Source organism: Myotis yumanensis, unplaced genomic scaffold, assembly GCF_028538775.1.
Source record: "Myotis yumanensis isolate MYYU_CA2020_CCGP unplaced genomic scaffold, mMyoYum1.0.hap1 SCAF_4, whole genome shotgun sequence".
In the NCBI taxonomy this organism is placed as follows: Eukaryota; Metazoa; Chordata; class Mammalia; order Chiroptera; family Vespertilionidae; genus Myotis; species Myotis yumanensis.
The window spans coordinates 84026564-84039408 of NW_027223755.1; the positions used below are offsets into that span (position 1 = coordinate 84026564).

At 40.4% G+C, this 12845-nt stretch overlaps 1 protein-coding gene across 1 annotated transcript; it reads right to left on the bottom strand.

Moving 5' to 3' along the window:
- Window positions 1–4248: 4248 nt before the first annotated feature.
- On the bottom strand, window positions 4249–9200 carry LOC139009463 (mitochondrial-processing peptidase subunit beta-like). The gene is given in 5 exon segments (XM_070413755.1): window positions 4249–4335; window positions 5043–5071; window positions 5074–6241; window positions 7767–7897; window positions 9188–9200. Coding segments are annotated over 5 exon segments (1428 nt in total).
- Window positions 9201–12845: the final 3645 nt, after the last annotated feature.

Sequence of the window (12845 nt, forward strand, 5' to 3'; positions counted from 1 at the left end):
ACCTCTTGGTTTATAGGTCAACACTCAACCACTGAGCAACACTGGCTGGGCACTAACAGCCTCCTTTTAACTCTGTGATGCTTCCTTTGGAGCATTTGAATAAAATTTACTTTGTTTTCAAAGGAATGTACTGGGTTTTAACCCTAAATTTCTCTAAGGAACAACTGTTATTTGTTCTAAGACTAGAGAGGTCTCTATTCAATAGAGTCAAACTGTATTATTTTATTTTCCTATATTGAGAATGGAACAAGTCATCAATGAAGTGAATTTGGTGCTTAAGGCATACTGGAGGAGAATTTAAGCCCAGCTTGCTATTCCACCCATCTCCTCCTCACTCTACCTGACCCTAATCAACCAAGCTACATGCTGGACTTGCCCAGATTTGCCAGAATTTGACTGTTCATAAATGGTTCTGTCATAATGATAAGCTATGTTGGAAGCTCTGGCCTAGGCAAAATGAATACACTGGAATCAATCAAAGACTACACCAGGACAGAGAACGGACCTCCCCCAACAAGCAAGGCTAACCACACAAAATGTCCAGGAAGGTATGGCAAATTCAATTCTAGACCAGCTGGATGTAAAAAGCTTGAGATTAGATTAGAAAGACTTACAGGGGTCCTCAAACTTTTTAAACAGGGGCCAGTTCACTGTCCCTCAGACCGTTGGAGGGCCGGACTATAGTTTTAAAAAAGACTATGAACAAATTCCTATGCACACTGCACATATCTTATTTTGAAGTAAAAAAAACAACTGTTTTCGGTGGGCCGCATGTGGCCCATGGGCCGTAGTGAGCACCCCTGGTGGGAGAACAATGACCCTGGGCTTCAAAAGGGCAGTGATTTTCTGTGTTGACATTCATTCAACAGATATTTTCAGGAACCACTCTGGTTCTTTCAAAATGGAACCATTTCCTATCTCTGTGTCAAATAACAGCTTGGAGATCCCAGAATCAAATTATGTCAGGCCAAAAGAAGACTAACTTAGGATCAGAGGTATCTCATTTTGAGGCCCAAAACCTCTAGCTGATTCATGAAAGATTTTTTAATACATGTTCCAATAAACTGACCCAACACATACAATGACTATTGCAAAAGCTAACTCCCGTAAGTTCCTTTGCTTTTTTCTGATGCGTGAACTCAGTTATACACCACTCACATCGGGATCGCTTGCTTTGTTTCTGAGATGAACAAAAATGAAAAGAAAAATCTTTATTTATGTTAAAATATAATTTTTGAATCATAGCTCATGCAAATATATAGTTAATACTTATCAAAGCTTTTATTATGCCCATTAATAACTGAGGAAACTAGTGAGGTGTTAAAACTGGTCCAGATAGCATTTAGGGAACCAGGTCTTTCTAGGCAATTTAGTAAAGGGCTATTAGAATAAAGTGTCTGGGCTAGACACAAACTCTTTAATGTCCACTAGAGTGACAAGCTGTAAACTTTCGAGTTATCTGTTTGATTGCAAAGCAAACATTTACATCTCTACTGGACAAAAATCCATAAAAGTTAACCTGTAACTTCACTAAATCTGGAACCTTTACTTGATATTGAATAATGAGTTAAAAAAAACAAACCCCTCTAAATGTGGGTGGGCTGTGCTCCTGTAGGACATTGAATGGACATGCCAACCCTCCTCCCTCCACTTTCTTTTTTTGCCTGATTTCCAACATGTGGACAGCAGCCTTCCTACCATATTCCTGGGATCATAAATAACCTCCCAAAGGCTGGTGTCAGTATGTTTGGCTTGATTACTCAGATAGATGAAAAAAAAAGGGTATTTATTAACCATGCATGCCTCATTAAATTTGCTCTGCAAATCTAGAACGCTTCTTGGATGGGACTTTTGAAAACCTCTATTTTTGGCTCTTCTATCCTAAAACTAAAAATACAAGCACAAAAACACTCTCTTCACCAGATTTTACCTGGTGGTGTACATATCTATCTTCAGTGGATAAATTCCTCTCTTCTTGAAGTCCCCTAAATTTGTGAGCCCCTGGCTCCGCAGGTGGGCTTTCTTACCAACTGTGACACTGGGACCCTGTAAGCCAGACACCAAGCTGGTGTCCTTGGGAGCAATTTGTAGTCATTGGCTCCACATGGCAGGTCAGTAACTGTATTAGTCAGAGTTCTCGAGAGAAACAGAGCCAATGGAATATGCATGTACAGGAAAAGATTCATTATAGGAATTGGCTCATGTAATTATGGAAGCTGGGAAGTCCCACAATGTGCTGCCTGCAAGCTGGAGATCCAAGAAAGCCAATGGGGTGATTCAGTTTGAGTGTGAAGCCCTGAAAACCAGGCTCGGTAATGGTATAAATCCTAGTCAAGGGCAGGAAAAGATCAATATCCCAGCTCAAGCAGATAGGCCAGAAACAAAAGGGAGTACATACCTCCTTTTTCTTCCTTTTTGTCCTATTCTGGTCCTCAACAGATTGGATTCTGCCACCCACACTGGGGAAGGAAATCTAGTGTACTCAGTCTACTACCAATTCAAATGCTAATCTCATCCAAAAACACTCTCACAGACACACTGGGACATAATGCTTAGTCTGAGCACCCTAGGGGCAACCATAAAATAACCATCACAGGAATTTTCCTTAGTAGTGGGTGTGTTATACCTAATTAAAAGAGAATCCTTCTCAAATACAGCATTTGGCTATGGCCTTTGGTTGCACAATTGATATGTCCAATTATATTTCGGTAAAAAAGAGGACAGAGTCTTATAATCCCATGCAGAAACTATATTGCTCTACAAAAATAAAGATACTCAGTAAATGTATTACTTTCTGAACTCTGGAGGCTCTAAAGTTTCACTTCAGTTTAAAAGCAGATTCTACTAAATTGAGGGTTAGTGAAGACATAGGAGAAACAGCTATCGTATATGTCCATATAGAAAATTAAAGCAGCATCAGCAATATTCCAAACAAACAACCCAAATTAGATTCCACCCCTCGATCGCACATAATTCTCTTTCCGCCGGGTCTGGGAAGCAGCCTGCACTCTGCTGTAGACGGAGAGGAGTCCTTGAGATTCGGACAGTATTGCCGCGACCTGGAAGTTGTTTCAGCCATGTCAGCTCAGAAGCCTGTACCTGAGAGTTATTCTTAGGCATATCAATAGTTCAGAGGATTTGGCACAATCCTTTTTCAGGAGGCTCTGAGGCTGACCTTTCTTCTTAAAGATACAAATTCTACTTTGTAGAACTTTCAGGCAAGCGTCTGATTATAAAACGGAGCAACCCTGGCTAATTTATTACAGTAATCCAGCAGTTTTCAACCTTTTTCATCTCATGGCACACATAAACTAATTACTAAAATTCTGCAGCACACCAAAAAGTATATTTCTTGCCAATCTGACAAAAAAAAAATAGCTATCATTTTGAGTCATTCACACCAGATGGCTATTGTTGTATTGACTGTCATTTTTTTGATTTGACAAAGGAAGATAAAATAAAAGATATTCAACAAAAGTATATAAGGGAAAGGAGGCCAGTGCCCCTTACTAAATAGTCAGGTATTGCATGTTTTAAAAACTCTTGTGGCAGACCACTTGACAGTCACTGCAGCACTCAATAACATCACAGCGGAAATGAAAATTCTGCATTGCAATGGAATGCCTAACTATTTCATCAGAGTTTGATTGTTGGTTCCCCTTAGGGTAAGAACATATTATAGACAGCAAGAGCATTGACCAATCTCCAGGACATTCCTGTAAAGTCTACAGCTTCTGAAATATTTAAATTAATAATATTTTAACTATAGAAACTTAACCTAGGAAAAGTTGAACAACTCTTTTGATTTGACAATTTTTCCTGTGCAGCTCTTGTGTTGAAATGATGTAGAGGTATGGAGCAAACCAATAAATAAATAAATCCTAATTATTTCTAGCATCTGTTTTCATAAGGTAAAATAATAAATCTTTATGATTTCCAGGGGACCTCTTGAAAATTTAAAACACTGTTATATATATTATTATATATATATATAATAATAAAAGCATAATATGCTAATTAGACCGGACAGCCAAACGACCTTCTGGATGTCATTCGGGATGTCCTTCCGGAAAAAGCCGCCGTGGCGGGGGCTGGGCAGAGGCAGTTAGGGGCAATCAGGTAGGCAGGTTAGGGGCTATCAGGCAGGCAGGTGAGCAGTTAGGGGTGATCAGGCAGGCAGGCAAGCAGTTAGGGGCAATCAGGCAGGCAGGCCAGCAGTTAGGGGCGATGAGGCAGGCAGGAGAGCATTTAGGAGCCAGCGGTCCCGGATTGCGAGTGGGATGTCCAAATGTTGGGATCAGGCCTGAACCAGCAGTCAGACATCCCCGAGGGGTCCTGGATTGCGAGAAGGTGCAGGATGGGCTGAGAGACTCCTCCTCCCTGCCCCTCCCCCATGCATGAATTTCATGCACTAGGCCTCTAGTATATATATATCATTTATGGGGATGTCATTTTATTTTTCTCCATTTAGGCTCCAAACTTAGACAAAATCAAAAGAATGATAAAAAAATATATATCTAGGCCCTAGCCGGCTTGGCTCAGTGGATAGAGCGTCAGCCTTCGGACTGAGGGGTCCCAGGTTTGATTCCGGCCAAGGGCACATGCCTGGGTTTCGGGTTCCATCCCCAGTGTGGGGCGTGCAGGAGGCAGCCGATCAATAATTCTCTCTCATCATTGATGTTTCTATCTCTCTCTCCTTCTCCCTTCCTCTCTGAAATCAATAAATAAATATATTTTTAAAATATTTAGTAACTTAATTAAGATAAGAACATGGGAGTCAAAGGGAAACTATTTGGCTACCTATTTAATCAAAGTCACAATGTAATATTTTTAAATATTTTAAAGGCAACATGGTCGTAAGGAACCTGAGTCTGCTCACAGTGAAGAAACTTTGTTCTGTGTTGTTGTTTTTAAATAACCAAAGACATGATAATGTCAACACAAAGACCAGAAACTTCTTTTATTGAGACTCAGAAGCTCTACTATTTTTTTTTTTTTTTAGTTTTATAAATATATATATTCAAAATATTTTGCTTAGGAGCATTTTCATTGTGAAGCCAGCACATGTTATGTGAATTCTGTTAAAATCTGGTAGTTGCTCAATGGGACCAACAGCAGCAATAGCTGGACTCTTGTCATAAATATATTTGGAACATACTTCTCGAATTGTCTCAGCATTCACAGCATCTACTCTTGCTTCAAGCTCAGGGATGGGAATTCTTCTATTATAGCACAACATTTGCCTACCAATATCTTCACAAATTGGAGTAGAACCATCGAGTTGCAACAACATGTTTGTTTTTAGGTTTTTGGCTCGTGCAACTTCACTTTCAGTGACACTTGTACAGAGTCGTATCCATTCTTTTTGAACAACATGTAACATGTCTGCAACAGTGGCTAGTTCACAAACCATATAGATTCCCCATAATCCAGTATCTGTGTAGCAAGTGTTGAAAGACTGGAAGCTATGGCAGAGGCTGCCTTGACAGGTAAACTGGGCCAGCTTACTAGATAAGTTCATTCCTCCTCCGAAAGAGTGATCCCAGTTGCCAATCAGTGTGTTTGCAACCATGAGACAGATTGTATCCGGATGTGCCCAACCAACAGCTTCAACAGCTATTGCAAGATGTGCTAAAGGCATCTTGTCATCTCTGACTCGAATCTCACTTCCTGTGAATTTGCAGGGAGGCAGAGCTGGTATTTCTCCTTTGTATGTGGACAAAGAGTCACCAAAATGAAACTTTGCTAACTCAAGCAGTTCATCATGGAAAACTCCTCCAGCAGCAGCAAGTACTATCCTTGGTCCATTATAATGTGTAGTTATATAATCCACTAAGTCCTTACAATTTATAGATTTGATATTTTCAGTTGGTCCCAAAATTGTCCGTCCAAGTGCAGTATTTTGATAAGCTGTGGCATGAAGATAATCGAAAACTACTTCTTGTAAGTTGGTTTCAACTTCCTGCATCTCTCTAAGGATTACTCCTCATTCACGTTCAATCTCTGCTTCTCCCAATGTGCTATTTTGTATTATATCAGCAAGAATTTCTACAGCTCTTGGCAAATCTTTAGAAAATGCTTTGGCATAATATACAGTCTGCTCTCTGAAAGTATAGGCATTGAGATGAGCACCCATGTTTTCAATTTCAAGTTCCAGATCTAACTGGGATCTCTTTTTGATGCCCTTGAAAGCCATATGCTCCAGAAAGTGAGGTGGATAAGAACTGTAAAACCAACTTCTCTTTTTAACACAGAGCAAGCCTAATTCAAGTTATGAATTAATATAATAGTAGCAGAAAAGGTTTCATGAATTTCTTTTTCTTTTATACATAATCCTGTGAATAAGCCCATCAATATTGAGCAAACTTTGCCAAAATTTTAAGACATTTTGTGTCCTCTTTTCAGACTCTGGTACTACAAACCCAGACAAATAAAATCCAGTTCTTTCATGTTCTCTACATCTTGCTGTGCGTATTCACTAAACTCATATTCTGAAACAAACTGAACATTTTAGGACAAATCAACTCCCTATTTTTCTTGAAAAGCAAAACCTAATCTCATCACCTTGAATACATAGTTGCATTTCTCTATCAAATCTCTTGCTCCAAGTATAGCTTTGAGCACCAATGTTATTTTATTGAGGTATAATTTACATGGTCAACTTCACCCTTTCTAAGTATTCAGTTGATGGTATCTGACATGCATTCAAGTCAGATCACCACCACCACAATCAAAGCCTAGAACAGTTCTTCACATAACACTCCCAAGTCCCCTCTTGCCCCTTTTTAATAATTGCTTTACCCCCTTCCAGCCCTAGCAACCACAGATTCTGTTTTTTTGTCCCTAGAGTTTTGCCTACTCCAGACTGTCCTATACATGGAATCCTACAGTACGTAGCCTTTTGAATTTGGCCTCCCTCATTAGCTTAGCACTTTGCATGAGGTTCAGCCCTGTAGTTGGGAGTCTCGGTAGCTCCTTTCTATTGCTAAGTAGAATTCCATTGTACAGATGTACAGAAGTTTGTTTATCCATTCACAAGTTGAAGGACACTTGGATTATTTCCATTTTTGAACAATTATGGGTAAAGCCTATAAATACCTGTGTACAAGTTTTTGTATAAACGTAAGTTTTTATTTCACATGGGCATATCCTGGAGTAAGGTTGCTAGATATCATATGGTGAGTGGATGTTTAACAGACAAACTATTTCCAAAGTGAATATACTATTTTGCATTCTCACAGCAACATCTGAGGGTTTCAGTTGCTTCACATCTGCACAAGCACTTGGTATTGCCAGGTTTTTGTTGTTAGTTGGTTGTTTTGTGATGGTGGTGGTTTTTAGCTATTCTAATAAGTATGTAATGTTATTTTATTATGGTTTTAACTTGTATAGTCCTGATAATGATGTAAGCATCTTTTTCATATGCTTATTTGGCCTCCATATAACTTTTTTAGTAAAACATCTGTTCAAATCTTTGGACTGGCATGTGAATAAACCTCTTCCTTATTTCACCAGCATCTGTCTCATGAGTTTGGTTTTTGTGGCAGCAGGCCATCAAAACTTGGTTCCAGTTACAAACCCAGAATGTGTGTCTCACCTGGCAGGGAATGGATCTCCATCACCTATTTACCAGACTATAAACCCAAATTCCCAGTTATTGCTAACACAATGGGAATAACAAACCAGAAACTCAACAGAAATCTGTAGACATGAAGAAAAGAAGAATCTGAAGAAAAGGAGAGCCAGCAAAATCAGAGTTTCATTACCTCGTGGGATTCACTCTGGAAGTCGGAAGAGACGTGCCTGAGTTCACAAAGCCCTTGAGGTAGACTTCTCAAGCCACACAGTGAAATCAGCTCTGTCGGGTTAGTCCACTTGGGCATCTCTGCAGAGTAACCTACAAAAAGCACAATTTTCAAAAAGATAAAATCTTGACTCTCATGTAAATATAAAATGAACACATGTCAAGGATTTTATTCAATTCATTCATTAATGAAGAAACCCTGTAATATGTTAAAATGTTTTCAAAGAACATGTGAAAAGCTAAATATTGAAAGATAATTTATTAAAGAAGTGTTAGGATATAATTCCTGGGATATATTTAATGTTCAACAGGGTAATAAACTACAACATTTGGGGCTACTAGCTCAATTAGAGTTAATTTACTTATATCTCTACTGGACAAAAATCTCACATAGTCTGAACCTTTAACCAATAGTAAGCAGAAAGTTTAAGAAAAAAATACATGCCACTCATCTTTTTGCCTTATTTCCAAGTTCTGGATATTTCTTAGCACTAAATAAAAGTTGTACTATTTGGAGATAAAAGCTTCATGCCATTGTGTCCTTGGAGAGTAAAAATAGTAAAATTGATTGCTCGTAATTTATGAAAAGACATTCAGTTCAGGTCAGGGCCAAGGCTAGAACCCAAAATTTCAACTCCCACCACTCTGCATACATTGTTTGAAATACTACTCTCTAAAAAAAGGTCGGGGTTTTTTTAAGACAGTTTCAAGAGAGATCAATATAATGAGGAAAATAGATACTCAATGTTAACTCACAAGCACCCATTATTGAGGTAGAGTGGATTAAAGAGTATACCTCTTTCTTAAAGGAAGGAAAGACATTCAAAATTTGAAGTTCATAACAGTAAAATGCCCTGTGTCGTGTTCTCATTCTCTCTCTCTCTCTCTCTCTCTCTCTCTCTCTGTGTGTGTGTGTGTGTGTGTGTGTGTGTGTGTGTGTGTGAATGCCTCCTTCCAAAGAAATTGTAGACCTCAAGCTGATGGGATCCCATCTGGCTAAGTCCCTGGCCTGCCCAATGACTCAAGAAAGCTACCACTAGGAATTTATTTGGATCTAAAAATGAGACTCATGGATTTGGCTCTCAAGTCCTTTAACTCACCCTTGGACTTTTTTTTTTTTTTTAGCTTATGCTTCTCTTTCTGCTTTAAAAACAAAATGACGTGGAAGCTGTGATATGATTCATTCAGGTTTCCGCACCCTTAAGACAATGCTTTTCAAGCTGCTAGAACATATATTTCTAACTTTGATAGAGCAAAATAAAACACAGGTACAGAAACTATTGTACCACTAGTGAATCATTACAAGGTGAGCATCCTGATAACCACCACCCAGATCAAGAAATAAGCTTTAGCCAGACACCTACTTCCTTCCTGTAAAGTTACCGTGCTGGACCATGTTTGAGGTGGAGTAGAGTGGAAAATGTTAGTGGGTATGAAAGAAAGCTAAGCACTGTATTCTAAAACTTCTGTTCCAAATAACGTTTATGTTATTGTGTCTGTGTGTGTATTTGTACCGGGACACAGTTTCTCACTGCCGTCACAGAGGAAAAGGTGTGATAGCCACATCTCCCTACTGGATTACCAGAGCGAGGGGGAAACGCCATGATTTTGTTAGTTCCCCGAAAGCAGGGGTGGGCACAGGATCAGCAGCCACATGCTCCCCATTTTACAGTAACTGCAGCAGCTTCTTTTCTCACCTATCAGCATGTTTTAGAAAACGTAAAATATTTTTAAAGAAGATGAACTATCTGTCCATATTATGCAAAAAATTAATATGGAATATTATAAAGAAAGCAATTAATCCACACTTAAAACTAATTGCTTAACCCAGTGGGTCTTTAAATTATTCATTAGTGCTATTTAAAAATAATTGCAGTTTATGAGGAAAACCCATTATGGATTTCTTTTAAGAACTAAAAGGAAAGGGTTTCCTTTTTTATTTACCAACTGCTTACAGCTCTTGAAACCAACTCATTTTTAAACCCGTTTAATACTCTCATCATCCCATCCCCAATCTAATCAACTTTAACATTTATCATACTAATGCTTCATGAGATTCGCTGCAATGGATACTAAATTCGCAGAGAGGACAAAGGCATTGTTCTACAAGAATATGAATGATGTATCATCCAAAAACGTGAAAAGAAAATGACTTTGAGAGAACAAAGCAGGAAACCACTGCCATATGATCATGTGGACTAATGTCACCCCAATAAATTGAATTTTTTAAAAAAAGAAACCACTGCTGAGATGTATGTGTTCCCACAGATGATATTCATGCTAGGCCCTCCATCCCTAACCAAAAAAGGACCCAAGGTTTCCCACCCTGTTTGCCCCTGTAGACCATTTGAGTCCTTCCTCTTCTCTTCCTGTTTACTTCATGACACAAATTCCTTAGTTTCTCTGTTTCTCTGGTTCCTTCAAAGAACACACAGAACCAGAGCCATGAAATGCTAGAACTGGAAAGGAGTTTTGTCTCACTTTGTGGCTTCTAAACTGTGTTCACCAGCATCCCAGAACTTCCTTGACTGTCCAGAGCTCCCCCGTGGGAAAAGGCTGACCAATTGGCAGGGCTCTGTGATCCCCAATACCACCCACACTCCATGAGGAGAGCCCACTGTGGTCGTTTAAGATTTCATTTGAAGGAAGTGGCTTTCTGCTAAACATAAAACTTGAGTTACTCTCATGGTGTAGGTCTGAACATCAAGGCCCAGAAAGGGGAAGCGACTGGCCCAAGGTGAGACATCCAGTTAAAGAACTGGGAGAAGAACTGGCCTCCGGACTCCGGGTCTCATATCTAACCCCTCTACCGGGCCAGGAACACCAACAGGAGCATGAGCCCTGGGACGGGAATGATCTGGAGTTAAAACTGATCTCAGCTACTTTCTAGTTACTTGTTTCTGCAGTTCTATTTTTCTGTAAGATATCTGAGCCTCAGTCTTCTCATCGGTTAAAGAGGGAGTAAACATACCAACCTTGCATAACTAGCTAAGCTACAGACCAAGGGCCCAGGTGTGAACAGCATCTTTATCATTAGGGTTGCTCAATAAGTACCCCACTGAGAATGTGCTTGTGGCAGCCATCACTGTGCCAAAGGTGAGAGTGCTCCCCAAGCCAGACTGTTTGGATTGGTCAGTTAAGGAAACTCTTTACTTCCTGCCCCTAACATGACCACTGCCCACACATTTCCTGCTTTGTGCAGACCAGTACATGAGCCCACCCACACATACATGCATGCACACACACACACACACACACACGCTACTGCTAAGATTGCACACAGACACAAAGAAGACTTTGTTGGCTGCAATTTCCCTAATTCCCCTACCCTAACAGTGTGGATTTATAGGTACCCTAACCTTAGATACCTCCTTCCTATTTCACCTCTTCTTTCTTGACTTTGTTAAAAGCAAACAAACAAATTGAGTGCAGAGGAGACAACATCAGCAGAACATGGATTTTTGACAATCACAGTGTTACCAATTTGTAATAGCAAATGGACAGATTGTTTGGGGGATCAGGTAAAAGATGGGGTCTGGTTAATTAAATTAATAACTATAGTGAAACCTACTTTATTGACACACCTGAGATTCCTGCTCCCTTCCTGGAGCAACAATATTCTGATTTCTGTGGTCTTTCTTTCTGAAGCCAGTTCTCCCATTGATAGTCATTTGGTTGGAATGGGTTTGACCCTACCTCCAGTTCCAGAAGTGGCCCCTTATTAGCTGAAGCCAATGGATGTAAGTCCTTCTTATAGTCTCAGCAATTGGTCCCAGATGGGACATAACTCAGGGCCCAGAAGAGAGATGTTTGCTGGGACCACTAAGAGAAACCTTCTCTCTTCAGCTGATTCTGAACTTTCCTATATTTAAATCTTTGATATTTATATGGATGTTCCATTCATTTTTAATTTTTTTTACCTGTAGCATGAAAATATTATATATTTTGATTCCTGAGTATTTTTGGTGCCCACTTAAATTTTGTATCCAAAACAAATGCCTCAATCCCCTCAGCCTAGTTCTGGCCCCATGGGGATGTGGAGCTCACAGCTGCACAGTCTTTTTTTTTTTTTTTTCATTTGAGGGGAGACTTGAGACCTGAGGTGGGAACACCACATGGAGCTGTTGAAAGAAGCCATCATTACATGCAACCGAGAGAAACCTAGTCCAGGTTCTTTGAGCTACTGAAACAAGCTTTGCCTAAAGCTAGTCCCACTGCTGGAAAGTTTACAGGAACCAGTAAATTCTCTTTATTCTGTAAGCCAACTTGAGTTGTTTTCTGTGACTCAAAACCAAAATAATGTCAACTGACACAATGGCTAATTACAAGGAGTTAGCCTCTGAATGTCTTGCAGAGAAGGCTTCTAAATATTGACTGACACTTCCTTCTTTAAATGTGTGATCCATCAAACAAAGTCAGAGTGTCCTTGCTAGCTGTGGTCAACTTTCAGAACAGCAGCTTCCCCTGAAGGATAATATTTTATTCTATAATTTACTAGAACCTTTTAAATACCGGTGCTGTGCGAAACACTCCGTGTACACTATTTCCCTTAATTCTCAACCCCTCCCCCAAACAATATCAGGTGATGCTATTATTATCCATACTAGAGGCTTGGTGCACGGTGGGGCGGGGGGGGGGGGGCGGTAGGGTGTCCCTCAGCCCAGCCTGCACCCTCTCCAATCTGGGACCCCTTGAGGGATGTCCGACTCACAATCCAGGACTGCTGGCTCCCAAACTCTCGCTTGCGTACCTGCCTGATTGCCCCTAACTGCTTCTGCCTGCCAGTCTGATCACCCCCTACCCACTCCCCTGCCAGCCTAATCGACACCTAACTGCTCCCCTGTTGGCCTGATGCCCCTAACTGCACTCCCCTGCCAGCCTGTTTGCCCCTAACTATCTTCCCCTGCAGGCTTGGTCACCCCCAACTGCTCTCCCCTGCAGGCCTGGTCACCCCTAACTGTCTTCCCCTGCAGGCCTGGTCGCCCCCAACTATCCTCCCCTGCAGTCCTGGTTCCCCCCAACTGCCCACCCCTGCAGGCCT